The sequence below is a fragment of the Carlito syrichta genome, unplaced genomic scaffold (genome assembly GCF_000164805.1).
Source record: "Carlito syrichta isolate Samal-C Ts95f unplaced genomic scaffold, Tarsius_syrichta-2.0.1 Scaffold313184, whole genome shotgun sequence".
NCBI lineage: Eukaryota > Metazoa > Chordata > Mammalia > Primates > Tarsiidae > Carlito > Carlito syrichta.
In genome coordinates this window covers 1,215,263-1,231,753 of record NW_007257280.1, presented here as the reverse complement: position 1 = coordinate 1,231,753, position 16,491 = coordinate 1,215,263, and the positions used below count along the sequence as shown (strand labels likewise).

The window sequence follows — 16,491 nt, the reverse complement described above, 5'->3', positions numbered from 1 at the left end:
CACCCCCTTTTTCCTCCGCACCCCTCCCCCCTTTCTCTGCCTACCCAGCTCGGGACCTTGGGCTGAAGATGGGAAGGGAGTGGGTGCGGTGTCTCGGATTGGGCTGGGAACTGGGGGAGGGGAAGACACCATTGCGACCCGTTTCTCTGGGGTGTCAATTTGTTTAAGGTTCATTGAGGCTGCAGTAGTATATCTACTGCTCAGAATCTGACATTCTTTTGGAGCCATAGTCGACCTTTACTCATCACCTAGCTCTTGCTACGCCCTGTCCTTTCGAGGTTGAAAATGAAAACCTTACTCCTGTGGAGCCCAAGGAAAAACGTGAACGTGAAATAGGCTACAGATGGCTTAGGGCATTTTTAATGACGTCCTGTTTATTGTACTATGTCTGTAATGTCTGATACGGATACGTATGGTTGACCCTTCCAAGTCAGGCGTACAGAAGTGAGGACGAGGACCAGGAAGAGTTAAGGTCCTTCCAGCAGTGTGGTGTACTATACGATGATCAGGGCAGTTGAGACGAACAGTAATTATAAACACCACGCATATGCAGTATGGGTGACTTGCTGTTGGCATAAGGTTATCGACTGGTTGTTGAATAAATGGCTTCGGTTTTTGTGACTTGTTATTCTTTCTTTTTTAGATTTCTTTGTTTATTTTTACCTTTTAGTGTCAAGAGGAGAAAAGTAAATCAAACCATGGGCACAGAGGTATTTTGAGCTGTGCTGGGCCTCATGAGGGGAAAGGAAGATACATAGTGCTGACCGTCTTAATCTGACTGTGAGGGTATTGCTGAAGAGATGAGGGTGGACAAACAATCCTTTCTGTGCAGTACATGTGTGAAGATGATCTTCATCTGATACAGTTTTAAACTGATGAGCTTGTTGAGGTTTGTGTCTCAGACTTGCAGATAGGTAGAGGAAGCTTTGGCACAAAAAGACATTTCTTCATACAACTCCTTCCTCCCAGCCCTTTCCAGTATATCCAGACTTCTGGAATGTGCATCTCAAGGGTAGCAAGGAAAGGTAATTGTGTGTCTCAGGAAAATGTGTGAACTCAGGGTTATTTTTTGTTTGCAAGATAATACAATTCTAGGCCTGTGTATAAAATATCTCTTCTCACTAGGAAACCTAGTTTTAGACATATTAGGTGGTTTTATATTTCATATTTTTTTGCATTCATTTGCAGTATCCTTAAGCCAAATTGGCCAGACAAGCTATACATTTCTATAAAATTTTTCTGTGTAATAGTTCGTAATTTATTTATTATCCTCAAAGAACATTTGTTGGTTAACTGCTGTGTATTATAAATAAAAACTACAAAGAGGTATAAAAGACCCTTGCCTTCAAGGAATTTATAGAGAGACTATATAAAGAAAATAATGGCATCTTGAATTTGCTTAAGTGCCAAATAAATATTAAAGCGTTAAAATAAGGAACTGATCATAGATACCTCTTTTTTTTAATAGAGAGAGATAGTATGATGTAGTTAGTTGGCTTTAGACCAGAGGTCAGCACTTTTTTTTTCCTGTAAAGGGTCAGATAGTAAAGATTGTCGACCTTGTGGGTATGTAGATCTCCATGTCTCTGTTGGATTTTCTTCCTTTTTTTTTTTTCTCTTTCAAACTTTTACAAATGTAAAAAACATTTGTAGCTCTTGGGCCATATGAAAAAAGATCAAGGGCTATAGTTTGCCAACCCCTGCTGTAGAGTCAGACCTGGATTCCTGTCTCACTGTGCCAATAGCTATGTAGCGATCTTAGGCAAGTTCCTTACCCTCTTTTACCCTCATTTATATGTTGAGGGTAGTAAGGTTAACAAAGTTTGATAGCAGGACTATTGTGAGAAAGAAATGTTTCTAGCTTAGTAACTGATCCCTAAGTAAATGCTCAATATATGATAGCTGTGCTATTATAATTATTATTACTGTTACAACTGCATTTTCTCAGGTTAGACTTAGCACAGTTCTTTTAGTTGTTCAGTCTTGTAAGTTAAGGACAGACATAGTGTTTTTTAAAAACTGAATTTTTTGAATTACCCTGCAAATATTTGCTCTTTGGTAGCTGACATCATTATCCTCATCTAACTCTTAGACTGAAGTAGAAAAATAAGATTACTGATTGTATTTTGTGAAGGTTCTAAGTTAATAAAAAGTGATAGAGTGCATTGGTGTTGATATTTTGTGAAGGGGAAACAAGGGTATCTCTTATGGAATATAAAGTGTAAGAGTGTTAGTCTGTGGAGTCACATCTAGGATTGACTTGGCATTTTTTAGCCCGTCCCATTTTCTCATTATGGGCAGGGCATGCTGTGGACCAAATAGCCTCCTAACTAACTCCCAAGTCCAGTTCAAAAATAAATGAGATTGGGTCAAAATGTTTTCTTTCTTTCTTCTTCTCCTTCTCCTCCTTTTTTTTTTTTGTCACCCAGGCTGAAGTGCAGTGGCACAATCTCAGCTCACTGCAGCCTCAACCTGGGCTCAGGAAGCCTCCCACTTCAGCCTCTTGAGTAGCTGGAACTACAGGCACATGGTACCACACCCAGTTAATTTTTGCATTTTTTTTTTTTTTTTTTAGAGACGAAGTCTCTCACTATGTTGCTTGAACTCCTGGGTTCAAGCAGTCCTCTCTCCTCAGCCTCCCAAAGTGCTGGGATTATAGGCATGAGCCACCACACCCAGCCCAAAGTATTTTCAATACCATAGAAATTGAAGTTTTCTAATCTTAATGACCATCTATCATTTATCTTTACTTATGGCTGTTGCACCATCGTAGCTATCATATTACTAGATTATTTTAACACTTATTTTTCAGTGTGACTTCCAAGTGCAAAGGGAATGCCTAAATCTCCAAGATTCAACCCATTGGTGATCTTTTTTTTTTTTTTTTTTTGAGTTGGAGTCTCACTCTGTCACCCAGACTGGAGTGCAGTGGCCGCTCCCGGCCACCGCAGCCTCGACCTGCTGGACTCCAGTGATCCTTCCGCCTCAGCCTTCCAAGTACCTGGAACTACAGGCGCGTGCTACCACACCTGGCTAATTTTTGACTTATTGTAGAGATGAGGTCTCACCAAGTTGCCCAGGTGGGTCTCGAACCTGCAGGCTCAGGCAATCCACTCACCTCAGCCTCCTAAAGCGCTGGGATTGCAGGCTGAACCACCGAGCCCGGCTTCCACTGGTGATCTTACCCTGTGATATCGGGTTAGCTGCTTAAATCCTGGAAAAATGCTATTAAAAATAAGCTTTTCCTTCAGCTTTTTTAAGAAGCAAGTGTAAAAAAAAGTTTAAATTGCCAGTATGGTCAGTTTCTAGATTGTAATATAGGCTAATTGCTCCAGCTACAAACACACACTCTCAGAGCACCCACATGTTTTGTTCATTGGGCTAGCTTTCTTAAGCTTAAAAGTGAGTCACTGTTAGTAAAAATTGTTGAGGTAGTTAAGCCTGAAAAGTGATCACTCACTGAAATGTGCTTACATATGATATAAAAAGCAAAAGGTGGAAGAAATATTTGTTTCACCTTAAACTTGAGGCATCCATAGTTCTAGGTTTAACTAATGTGATTCATTAATCAATATTTATTAGATGTCTGTGATGTGACAAGAAATATAGATATGAGCCATCGTCCCTGCCCACAAAGCACTCAATAGGTAATGTTTTTAGACACTTAGGCACTTCATGAGTATCATTTCATTTAAACCTTATAACAACCCTATGAGATGGATGGTATTATCCTTCCCATTTTACAGATGAGGAAATTGGGGCATAGAGAGGTTAAATGGCCTTCCTGAAGTCACATAACTTGTAAGTATCAAACTAGGATTCAAACCTGGTCAGTCTGGCTCAAAAGCCTCCACACCGTTTTGCCTCATTTTGAAGAGATAAAACTTAACTATAAAGACAAAGCAAGTTAGTATTATCGTTACTGCATATGAGGAAACTGAGGTTCAGTGAGAGGTTATCTACCCTAAGGTCGCTGATTGGAACTCGATAGAGCCAGAATTCATACATCTCTCTCTCAGACATGCTTTTCTCCCATACTGTATTGTAATCAGTCTCATAATATCAAATATATAAGGTGATCATACTTAAAGTTGTAGGCATTTTGAAGGTGGGTTGTAAGGGAAGGCTGAGAGAAAATGAAAACCTGCAGAAAATAGGTCCTTCATATCTCCAGATTCCACATTCACAGGTTCCACATCCGTGGAATCAACCAACCACAGATCAAAAATATTTTTAAAAAGCAACAAGAAAAAAATACAAAATTTTAAGAACAGTATAATGACTATTTATATAGCATTTACATTGTATTAGGTATTATAAGTAATCTAGAGATAATTTAAAGTATATGGGAGAAGGTGCATAGGTTGTATGCAAATACTATGCTGTTTTATATCAAAGACTTGTGGATTTTTGTGTCCACAGGGGTCCTGGAATCAATCCACCACTGATACTGAGGGACAATTGTACGGAGGCTTTGGAATGAGAAAATCTAGATTTCAATTCTAGCTTTGTCACTTGATGACAAATAATGTTGAACAAGCCACTTATCCCTATTTATAGATGAGGAAACAATGACAGAAATGTCTTAAGGTTCCAAGGACCAAATAATATATGCAGAAACAATTAAGATAGTGATTGGTTCAAAGTCCTAGGTAAAAGGACTCCCTTAGGGAAGAGGTTTAACTTTCCTGAGATGGGAGCTGAAGAGAAATGAGCTTATTCTGAGATGGAGAGGCTTGAAATCGAGGAAGCCTAAATCAAATGGCCCCCAGCTTCTCAGAAAAGTAGACAGTGGGGTTGAGGACTTGAGAAGGAGGAAAAACGTCGGAAGAGCCACTGTTGAGAATGTGCTAGGAGACAAAGATGGATAAATGCATGCAAAACTAACCAGATGTCAGCAAAAGCCTTGACTTTCTTGGCTATCTTGAAGTTGAATTAGCTTTTAACACAGAATCTAATAGCATTTTTCAAGCAAGTAATACATATTTATAAATATTATATATCATATATATTATACACACACACACACGCAGTTTTTAATCTGTAGAAATTTTATCAGTTTTGGCCACACTTAAAGCCCCAGTGATGTTTTAGGTGACTAGGCTTGAAGAATGTACTGAAATCCAAGAGAAAACCATTCTCCACTGCTAACTGGGAGAATCATACAATGGTGGAACCTTGGGTGATGCTGAGTTTCTCATCACTGGGAGGTTTTCCAACACAAGTGGGTCAGGAATGTGTAGGAGGGGAAGGACTTCTCTGTTTTGTGAAAGCTATCTCTTTGTGGTTGTGTTCTTTGTTGCCTGTTAGTGGTAATTTAAAATTTCATAATATCAATATTTTCTGTGCCTCTCTTTATGTAGGAGGCTAGAAGTTTCTGCTTTATCCTCTTAACAAAGCACTCTTTTTGTGTCCTTTCACTTTACTGAGAATTGCTTTAACTCCATGATTAGGATTTGACCTTTTACAGAGCCCATGTTAATTTGATCTGTCAACTTTTTCAAAGAAATTTTCATTTTTCAGATGCCTGATGCCATAATAAAAGAACTTTTATTTTTTTCCAACCTAAGTAATTGTTCTCCATGCTGTTGTTTTGTCTACCAAGGTGTGTGCTTCAAATTTGTTCTAGTGCTGAGCCCACCTCTTGGCACACAGTAATGTTTCAGCATAGGGTCAGGTAAGCAGTATAACCAGTGACTACTGTTCATGCATGGTTGGGCCTGGGGACGTGGAAAGAATTTATGTTGCCGTTATGTATTTGGTGTAGCTTATCTGTGATGTTTGCATGTAAATCTAAAAGGGCAACTTTTACAGAGCTTCTTAATTAGGTTTGTGGAATCGTAGAGAAAAGAGCTGTTGCCTTTTTGTTTTGTTTTGTTTTGTTTTGAGTTGAAGTTTCACTCTGTCGCCCAGGCTGGAGGGCAGTGGCACGCTCATGGACACCGCAGCTAGAACCACAGGCGCGTGCCACCACGCCCAGCTAATTTTTTGATTTAATGTAGAGACGAGGTCTCGCCAAGTTGCCCAGGCTGGTCTCTAACCCCTGGGCTCAGGCAGTCCTCTCGCCTCCACCTCCCAGAGTGCTGGGATTGCAGGCATGAGCCACCATGCCTGACAAGAGCTGTTTCTATACCTTATAGGCAGGATAACTGTGTATTTATAGCTTTTTCTTTCCCAGGTTGTGTCTGTCAAGCACAGTTGATACCTAATAGTCACTTTATTTTGTTTCCTGGAGGTGAAATATTTTTAAAGCATATCTTTCATTTATTTTAAATTTGAATCTTTGTTAAAACTTTATAAAAGTTGACGTCGGCCAGGTGTGGTGTCTCAAGCCTGTAATTCCAGCACTTTGAGAGACCGAGGTGGTGGGATTATCTGAGCCCAGGGGTTCGAGACCAACCTGGGCAACTTGACGAGACCTTGTCTCTACAATAAATAAATAAAAATTAGCCAGGCATGGTAGCGTGCACCTGTAGTATCAGGTACATGGAAGGCTGAGGCAGAAGGATTGCCTGAGCCCACCAGGTTGAGGCTATGGTGGCAGTGAGTGTGCCACTGCACTCCAGCCTGGGTGACAGGGTGAGACTCCAAAAAAAAAAAAAAAAGTTGACATCATTGTACTGTTCATCAATTAATCATTACTACTCTAAAAAACATATGTGATTGTACGTTGACTAGACAGATCCCTCATCCCTGCTTCCTTCTTCCTTCCTGACCAACTACTGATTACACTCCCTTGTTTCTGCTTCATCACTGCTCACTGGACTCTGGCTTCTACCCCCATTACTCCACTGAAACGGCTCTTATCAAGGTCACCCATGATCTCCTTTTTCCACACCCAATGGATACTTCTAATGCTTGCCTTACTTAATTTTGCTGCAACATTTGATAGCTTTCATTAATTCCTCCTTCTCAAAAATAATTTTTTCTCTTTCTGAATTCATTGTCACATTTTCCTTTTTTTTCCTTTCTATTTATGTGGCTTTTTCTTCTTAGACTCCTTCATCAGTTCTTTCTCCTCTACCAGCCTCTTAATGTTGGCTACTAATAGATAAAACCCTGGGCTTATATCTATAGTCCTCTTCCCATGTTATTTGCTCCCATATATCTGACTTAGGATTGCAAGCATGTACGTCCAGGCGATACCTCCCCCACCCAGAACTTAATGTAGTCTTTTCACCTGTAAATCTTTATTCTGACTGTGTTCCCTGCCTCATTGAATGACTCTACTATTCACCTAGGTGCTCAGGCCAACTCATCTACCTAGTTACCAAGTCAATTAAGGGTTCTCTTAGTTGTTCATCTTTCTTCCCTGCAGTCTATTCTATTAAGTCACTAAATCTTTCGAAAATATGGTACTTTCTAAAAAATTTTCTCCCTGTCACTACTCTCTTAGATTAGGTCCTGAGCTCTTATTGCCTGAATGACTGCAATGGTTATGTATCTACCCTTTTAAGCCCTCTCTAGTCTAGACTAGTCTTTCTAAAGTAGAAATCTGATGTCAAGGTCCTGCTTAGAACCCTTCTGTGACTTTTTTTGCTTTTGGGATAAAGTACAAACTCCCTTCTCCAACATACAAGGTCTTTTATGATTAAGCTCCTGCCAATAATTCAAACCTCAACTCTTGTCACTTTATAAACCAGCCATACTGAACTACTTGTGATTCCCTGAATGAGCTGCGTTGTCTCCTTTTCCCTTGTGTGGGTATGTACTACTGTTCCCCTACTTGGAATATACCCTTTCTTCTGTTTTGTTACCTGCTCGGGTGACATCTCTGGAAAGACTTCCCTAATGTTCTACTCCCTCAGGCTTGCTTAGGTCTCTTTTTTTGTTTTTTGTTTTGTTTTTATGACACTATATATATATATATATATATATAGCATTGTGATTATTTGTTTGTGATTGTGTGATTATTTATTGGTGTTATTTGGTCTGGTTGTGTGATTATTTATTGGTGCTATTTGGTCTGTTTTAACTAGCTGGACTGAATGTTTCTTGAGGGAGGGACTTTGTTTTCATCTCTGAACCCTGGAGGCCTACCTAGCATAGTACTCCATTCACATATTAAACAAATGGCTGGCTGTTCAAAATGAAAGACAATAGTAAGGTAAAATGTAGTTAGTAGTGGTATACTGTACATCTTGGAGTTAAGGAAAAAGTTCCAGAAGTTTGGGTTTAATTTGTAGTTTTGGTACATCCATACAATGGAATATTACTTGGCCATAAATAATGAATAAAGTTTTGATACATGCTATGACATGGATAAACCTTGGAAACATGCTAAGTGAAAGAAGCCAGAAGCACAGAAACAAAAGGCCACATATTGTAGAAGTCCATTCATATGAAATGTCTGGAATAGGTAAAATCTTAGAGAAAGTAGATAAGTGGTTGCCAGGGGTTTGAGTTTAGGGGTAGACGAATAGAGAGTGATGGCTAATAGGTATGGGCTTTCTTTCTGGAGGGGATGAAAATGTTCTAGAATTAGTTAATGGTAATTGATATACAACCTTGTAAATATACTAAAGACCCCTGAGTTGTATAGTTTAAAAGGACAAACTTTTGGTGTGTGAATTAGATATCAGTAAAGCCATTATTAAACAGTTACAGTTGATCAATATAGTATTACAATACCAGAACATTGTACATATTTTAACATCAATAGGATAACCCATGTAAAATCCTAGCAATATGTTGATCTCATAGTGCCAGATTCAGGACTTCTATTCCATGTTTTGATTTTGGAATAGATATTTTAAAATTAAAATCTGACCTTTTAGTAGTAGAAGGACTCAATCAATCTACAAATATTATTGACTTTTCAATTTGTGATTATTTTCAACAAATAATCACAAATGTGCATTACTTGGCCAGCTATATGCTTTGGGAATAATCTTAGGAAGTGTACATTTTTAAGTCTTGTGAATTGATGGACAGAAGTAGAAAACACATTTCTAACGTAATTGCATTCTTAAGTTGGGACACCTTGGAGCATATTCTGTGTATGGATGATATGAAGATGTTTTCTTGTTTCGTTGCCTGTATCATCTTTTTTTATATATTGATCTAGAAATGCAATAATCTGCTCTGTTACTCTAGGGAATTTTTTTTCTTTCCCATCCTACTAAATTATATGAAGATTGGGCTCTTAGATGTGTGAATTTACTAATACTTTAAAATCTAACTGCATTCAGTCTAAAAATTGGTTCTGAACCACTTAAGAGATTTTCTGTTATCAATCCAGAATTATGTGTGGGGTACAAAAGAAGTAATCTCTGTCCAGAAGAAGATCTTACATTGTTCTTTTATTTCCAGGTCTTTTGGTGGGCCTTGTGCTTCGGTACGGTATTCATGTTCCAAGTGATGTAAATAATGTGACACTGAGCTGTGAAGTGCAGTCAAGTCCAACTACCTTATTGGTAAATGTTAGTGGAAAATTTTATGAGTATACACTGAAAGGAGAGATTAGTTCCCATGAACTCAATAACGTTCAAGATAATGAAATGCTTAGAAAGGTAAGTTCTTAAAGGGAATCTTTGAATATTTTTAAATGTATAGCTAGCAGTGAAATGATTCATCAGAAAAATAAGTAATATATTTTAATGATATTTAAAATAATTAGTCTTTTTAAATGGAGTAAAACCTCAATTAACAAATGTAATAATGCAAGGAAATGGATATGTCTGTGCATCTCATTTTCTGATTGAGGCTAAAATACTATATAACCCTTTTTAAATTTTTGAGCTGGAGTCTCATTCTATTGCTCAGGCTGGAGTACAATGGCACAATCACAGCTCACTGCAGCCTCAACCTCCTGGGCTCAGGTGATCCTCCCGAGTAGCTAGAAATACAGGTGTGTGCCACCATGCCTGGCTAATTTCTTTTTTATTTTTTGTAGAGATGAGGAGGTCTTGCTATGTTGTCCAGGTTGGTCTTGAACTCCAAGGCTCAAGCAGTCCTCTTGCCTCCACCTTCCAAATTGCTAGAATTAAAGGCATGAACAACCATGCCTGGCCAACCCTTTTTGTTTCACTCTGTTGTTTACAATTGTGATAAACAGTAACCCGGATTTTAAATGCATAATTTAAAAGCGTTTCTTTCTATTTACATATGGTCCTTATAGTTTTATAGTATTTCAGCACTTGGGGTTTATTTGATACTTCCTCAAATATTAATATTTCTTTGAATTTTTTCTCGCCTTGCTTGTATTCTGTACTGAGCACAATTTAATCTTTCTTTGATTCACAATCTGGCACATCTTCAGGGGCCGTTAGTCTCGGTTGCTGTGCCACACATAAAGCTTCATGTAGGAGGTTGAGTTGCAGTCATTTTACTGACTCCCAGACACTGCTGGAGCTGCTTTCTCCTGTCCCCCTCATAGTTTCTATCATGAAATCTCTCAGTGTCACTTTGCTCATGTCTCTTTGTGTTCACCCACTCTTGGCTGTTTGCCTCCGCTTCTCCTTTCTCCTACATTGGCAGAAGTTGATTTAATAGCTACTTAATTGTGTTCCTGACCATCTTTAACGCTTTTAAAATTTCACATGAACTTCAAGTTTACTTTGCAGAAAAAGTTCTTTTCACTTGTGGAAAATTCCAATTCCTTAAAAGTTCTAGTAAACTAAATTTTTGCCTGGGTATGTGTGTGGCTGCTTTGTGTTCATGTCAAATTCTGCTGCAGCCTTATGAACAGAAAGGGGCTTCTGCATTTTTATAGTGACTAGGTCTTAAGATGAGTAGGCTATCAAGACTAGAAATCTCAGCTGAACAGCAACTTTTTACTACAATATTATGTTATATACTTTTAGAGATGTTACCTGTATAAGAAGCTTGTTTTCTCTTGCGAACAGTAATACCATACCCTTAAATTTTTATGTGACCAATTTTGGGTCTCTTTTATTTAAAGCAAAGATATATTCATTCTTTCTCCTATTTTTAAGATTTTTAGTAAAGCATTTTGCACACTTTCCACAGGTATGACTTACTGAATTGTTTCAACACTATCTCCTTGTTATTTGGTTGAGAAGTAGAACAACAGCTATCCTATATGAAATATTTTAAGTTACCACAATAACATTCTTGACTTTGACAAGTTTAATATTTTTTCTTTTTGATAATTTGATAATGTAAAATGAGGTCTTCTGTGGACTATATCTAAAAGAACTCTTTATTTAACAGGTTACTTTTGATCCAGAAGTGTTTTTCAACATATTACTTCCTCCTATCATATTTTATGCAGGTTATAGCCTGAAAAGGGTAAGTGCTTTTTTATTCCATATACTTCAAACAACCTTAAACTCCATGAGCTTTATAATATTCGACAGTTCAGAAACGTGCAGGTCTTTTTAGATTTTCCTCCTTCCTTCTCTCTTTATCCTTTTTAGATGCTGAAATTTATGCCTGTACGAGAATGTTTTCTTTTACTTATCTCTTCTAGTGAATAATGCATTTAATATTAGCATAGCACACCAGAATAGAAAGTCTTTTCTTCTTCAGATAATTGGTAAGTATTCTAATTCTAACAGTAATCTTTCTTTCTCTTTTTTTTTTTTTTTTTGGTCAGAGGCATTTCTTTCGAAACCTCGGGTCTATCCTAGCGTATGCTTTTCTTGGAACAGCAATTTCTTGTTTTGTTATTGGGTAAGTATTTAAAGCTTACTTTTTGGCCTTCAAATTATAATTTAAAGTAATATATTTTTGATTTATGCAGTGTTGTATTCCTGAATGTATCTAAGAACTTTTGCAATAAAATGTATTCACATAAGTAACAAGTTGTTTGAACGCTTCTTAAGGCCAAGGTATTATCATATTTCAATGACGTGAATTAAATTTAGAATTAATTGCTTTAACTTCTTAATAGTTGATTTTTTTCTAAAGTAAGAATACGTTTATTGAACAGATCAATAATGTACGGCTGTGTAACACTGATGAAGGTAACTGGACAACTCGCAGGAGACTTTTACTTTACAGATTGCCTGCTGTTTGGTGCCATTGTATCGGCAACTGATCCAGGTATGTTTTACATGAGTGGAACTTAAGTACTTCAGGTACAGTGTTTTATACTCAAAGCACATGTGGGTATTTTTTTCTTTGAGGTACAGAATTCACAATGAGGTACTTTTCTAGTGCTATACTTTTCCATTGTGGAGGAAAAAATAAAATTCATGATTCCTTTTGGCTTAATCACACATTTTTTCCTTTTACTTCTTTATACATTTTCTTATTACTGGTCCACAATTGATGCTGCTTGGACAAGAAATGTAAGGTATTTTCTTTAGAAATGCACATTAATCTCTATCCCTAGTGATTAGATAAAGGAAAAGATGAACTAGATTATAGATTAGTTAAAATGGGTAATAATTATATACTTTCTTTTAAACTTCTAGAAAACTAGCTCCCTTTTGTTTATATTTATTTAGCTATCTTCTGTTTTTATTCAGCTGTCTGCATTTAACAGTAAGAAAAAAGTTTTTAAATGGTTGTTAGAAGGCAGTTGTGCTAATAACATGTATGATTTTGGTTCATTGGTGGACTTTAGCAAACATTAAATAATTGTTTTTATAAAATTGGTCTTGTGGTTGTTCAGCTGTTTTGATATTAACACAACTTGTTCCACAGTGCTTTTCTTCTGAAAGTTGTGTTCTACATTGAATTTAATTGTGCTGAGTTAGGTTTTAGTTTTCCTAATATATTATTGGTAAGCTTAACAGCTACATTTATATTAGGAATTTGGAGAAAATGTAGGATGAAAAACTCGGAGTAGGACCATAGACTGAAGATTTTGAACTAGGATGATTTTTTTTTTTTTTACTGTGCTTTAGAACCTTCCTCGAAGTTTGTTCAATTAATGCTTTTGACCTTGTACGTTAATCATCTTCTTTAGTTGTCATCCACTAAAATTAAAGGTAGGATCCTAAGGTTATCTCTGAATTCCTGTGTTAACTCTAATAACACTTACATTATGGGAAGGAAAACAGTATGTTCTGTACTCTATAAGAGATGATTTTGAAAGAGTACTTAGAAGGCCATTTTGGAGAAGAGACATTTGCGTAGTTTAGCATTTTTAAAACTGGAAATAAAATTGCTTCCTTACAGACCACCAAGGCTGTCCTCTTATTGCTCATAACCGCTCCCATTATCAGTAGCATGGTTTTTTCAAGGAGCCACTGGTCTCTGGTTTCTGTGTCCTCTCACTAGAAGCAATCTCCTCAACTTTTCAAAGCCTCTGAGAAATCTAAGTCAATTGGACTGGCTGCATTATTTCAACCTCTGGGTTTGTTTTGGTAGGACTATTATTGCCTGAACAGCTCAAACAAAAGTTTTTTGCTTATCTAAAGTTGGATGCTTATTTTTTCTAAATTATATAGGCACTTGCCCCAGTTCTATTATTTTGCAGTTGTTAACTTGCTCTTAGAAGAGTGATCCATGGTTTCTTTTTTCAAAATACTGCAGCACATGGCCAGGTGTGATGGTGCATGCCTGTAGTCCTAGCTACTTGAGAGCCTGAGGCAGGAGGATTGCTTGGGCCCTGGTGTTTGAGATTACACTGAGCTGTGATCACGCCACTGCGCTCCAATCTGTGTGATAGAGTGAGATCTTGTCTTTTAAAAAAAAGGCAAAAAATCTGCAGCATTGCTCTATCCTCCCACCCTCCTTCTCTCCCTTTCTTGGTATAAGCTTTGATATCAGTATATTCCAGCAGCAGTGCTTTGCAATAGAAATGATATGGTTTTTTGTGGGGTTTTTTTGTTTTGTTTTGTTTTGTTGTTTTTTGAGTTGGTGTCTCACTCTTGTCATCTGGGCTGGAGTGCAGCGGCACTCTCATGGCCACCTCAGCCTCCACCTGCTGGACTTAGGCAATCCTTCTGCCTCAGCCTTCCAAGTAGCTGGAACTACAGACACACACCACCACATCCAGCTAGTTTTTGTGATTTACTGTAGAGATGAGGTCTCACCAAGTTGCCCAGGCTCGTCTCGAACCCATGGGTTCAGGCAGTCCTTTTGCCTCAACCTCCCAAAGTGCTGGGATTACAGGCTGAACCGCGCCTGGTCAGTGATATGTTTTTAAATGCAAGTTTTCTGTTTTTATGGTTGGCATTTGAAAAGGCTCTCTCATTTCTGGTTATATTAATCTTTCATGTCTGCTTGGGTTTATTTGAGCTACATGTGACTCAGCAATTAGAGTTATAAGGCAACTCCAGTCTATCTGATTTTCTAAGAATTCTCATATAATTGCTTTCCTAAAAGAAAGAGTTGCTGTTTTTTTCCTTCTCAAGCTGTAATATCCTGATAGTTGGCTTTTTATTAAGTCTAATATAGCAGCTGTAATTCTGGTGATAAACTGTACTCCAGCCAAAACCTAAACCTACATTTTCATTTCCTATTGTCTTTGCTAAATCAGAGTGCTTACTTAACACTTTGTAAGTGAAATATGAGTTGTAAAGCTACAAGGAAAAATGAAGTTTGCAGCAGGAGATGCTTTTCATAATATTCTTCATTAAAGATAGGCCAGGTGTGGTGCCTCATGCCTATAATCCCAGCACTTTGGGAGACTGAAGTGAGAGATTTGCCTGAGTTCAAAACCAGCCTGGGCAACTTGGTGAGACCTCATCTCTACAATTAAAAAAAAAATTAGCCAGGCGCGGTGGCGCATGCCCGTAGTCCCAGCTACTTGGAAGGCTGAGGTGGAAGGATCACCTGAGCCCAACAGGTCGAGACTACGGTGACCGTGAGTGTGCCACTACACTCCAGCCTGAATGACAGTGAGACTCCAACTCAAAAAAAAAAAAAGATTAATGACCCTGATCTGTAGGAAATTTTGAATATATTCATTATGGAAAAGAAATGTACAAGACAAAATTACTAATATTTGCATGAAGAATGTTAGGCCAACTCGGTCCTCCAAGAAACAGTTTCAGTTGATTTTAAGAGAAAGATGTTCCATGTACACAATTAGGGAAAAGAAAAATATTAATATTAAATCATTGAATTTTTAATATGGTAAGAGAAGGTTTATTAGTATTGAATTCTAAGACTAATAGGTGAATTTCTAAATAACTCGTATAATCAGCTATTGAAGGGAATATGTCATATTGGTAGTGTCTAAATATTCTTCTGATTCTTTCTACTTGCTAGTGACTGTTCTTGCCATATTCCACGAGCTTCAAGTTGATGTTGAACTCTATGCCCTTCTTTTTGGTGAAAGTGTCCTCAATGATGCTGTTGCCATAGTGCTGTCCTCGTAAGTGTTTTTTTTCCTATTATACTCTGAATATTAAATGTAAGGGTACTAGGAACTAAAAGTCATTTATTAAATAAAGTACATTATTAGTGGAAACATTTGGGCGAACAAGACATTAATTTTTCTCTTGAAGAAATACATACTTTACAAATAACTTAGAAAATGCAGGAAAGAAAAGGAAGAAAAAAATATATATACTCCCACCACCTAAGGACAATTACTGTAATCATTCTAGGACATTTCCTTCTCCTCTTTTTCTATGTATGATATTTTACATAGTTGTGGTTATAGTGTTTATATAATTTTGTATTCTGCTTTAACATTATAACATGAACGTTTTATTTTTTTATTTTTTCTGCCTTCCTTTTATCCATACCATATTTTTTCATTAGATTCAATTTTTTGAATGGATAATATATTCACTTCAGTAAAAAATCAAAACTGTATCAAAAGTTATACAGAGACAATCACGATCTTGGCCAGGCATGGTGGCTCAAGTCTGTAATCCCAACACTGGGAGGCCAAGGTGAGAGGATTGCCTGAACCCACGAGTTCGAGAACAGCCTGGGTAACTTGGCGAGACGTCATCTCTACAATAAATAAAAAAATTAACTGTGTGTGGTAGCGCACATCTGTAGTTCCAGTTACTTGGAAGGCTGAGGCAGAAGGATTGCTGGAACCCAGCAGGTTGTTGCTGGGGTGGCTGTGAGCGTGCCACTGCACTCCAGCCGGGGCGATGGAGTGTGACTCCAACCCCCGCAACCCAAAAAAAAGGAAAATCACAGTCTTACTCCTGTCTTCATCCACCTGTCCCCTAACCCCTTATAGATGGCCATTTTTATTAGTTTCTTGTGCATCTTAGTATTTCCTTATTCATATGCAAACACAAATGTGATTATTTGCCTCTCCTTATTTTAAAAGTAGGATACTATATATGTTGTCACACATAAGCATCTTCTGAAGAACTTTTCATATCAAAAGAGAGCATTTTTCTTTGTTTGCAGCTACATAGTATTTTGTATGTATTTAGTATTTTGCTCAGTCTCCTGTTGCTGGACACTTGAAGGTTTTTTAATCTTTTGCTGTCTCAAACAGTGCTGCAATGATTAATCTGAACTTACCTTGTTTTGTACATGCATAGGTATTAGGTATATTGGTAGGAAGAATGCCCAGTCGTGATATTGGTGGCTTAAAGGGTAAATACTTTTATAATTTTCTTAGACATGGCTAAATTGCCTGCCAAAGAGATTGTA

General features: G+C 37.5%; 1 protein-coding gene across 3 annotated transcripts in view; it reads left to right on the top strand.

Annotated features, from left to right (window-relative positions):
* SLC9A6 (solute carrier family 9 member A6) overlaps positions 1 to 16,491 on the top strand; it is a 55,160-nt gene that overhangs the window by 596 nt on the left and 38,073 nt on the right. For 2 of the 3 annotated variants that reach the window (XM_008070221.2, XM_021718661.1), the window contains exons 2-6: positions 9,313 to 9,512; positions 11,176 to 11,253; positions 11,561 to 11,637; positions 11,897 to 12,009; positions 15,133 to 15,238. In XM_008070221.2, the coding sequence (XP_008068412.1) occupies positions 9,313 to 9,512; positions 11,176 to 11,253; positions 11,561 to 11,637; positions 11,897 to 12,009; positions 15,133 to 15,238 (574 nt within the window). The remainder of the gene's footprint in view (positions 1 to 9,312; positions 9,513 to 11,175; positions 11,254 to 11,560; positions 11,638 to 11,896; positions 12,010 to 15,132; positions 15,239 to 16,491) is intronic. The other variant, XM_021718662.1, reaches the window with a different exon arrangement.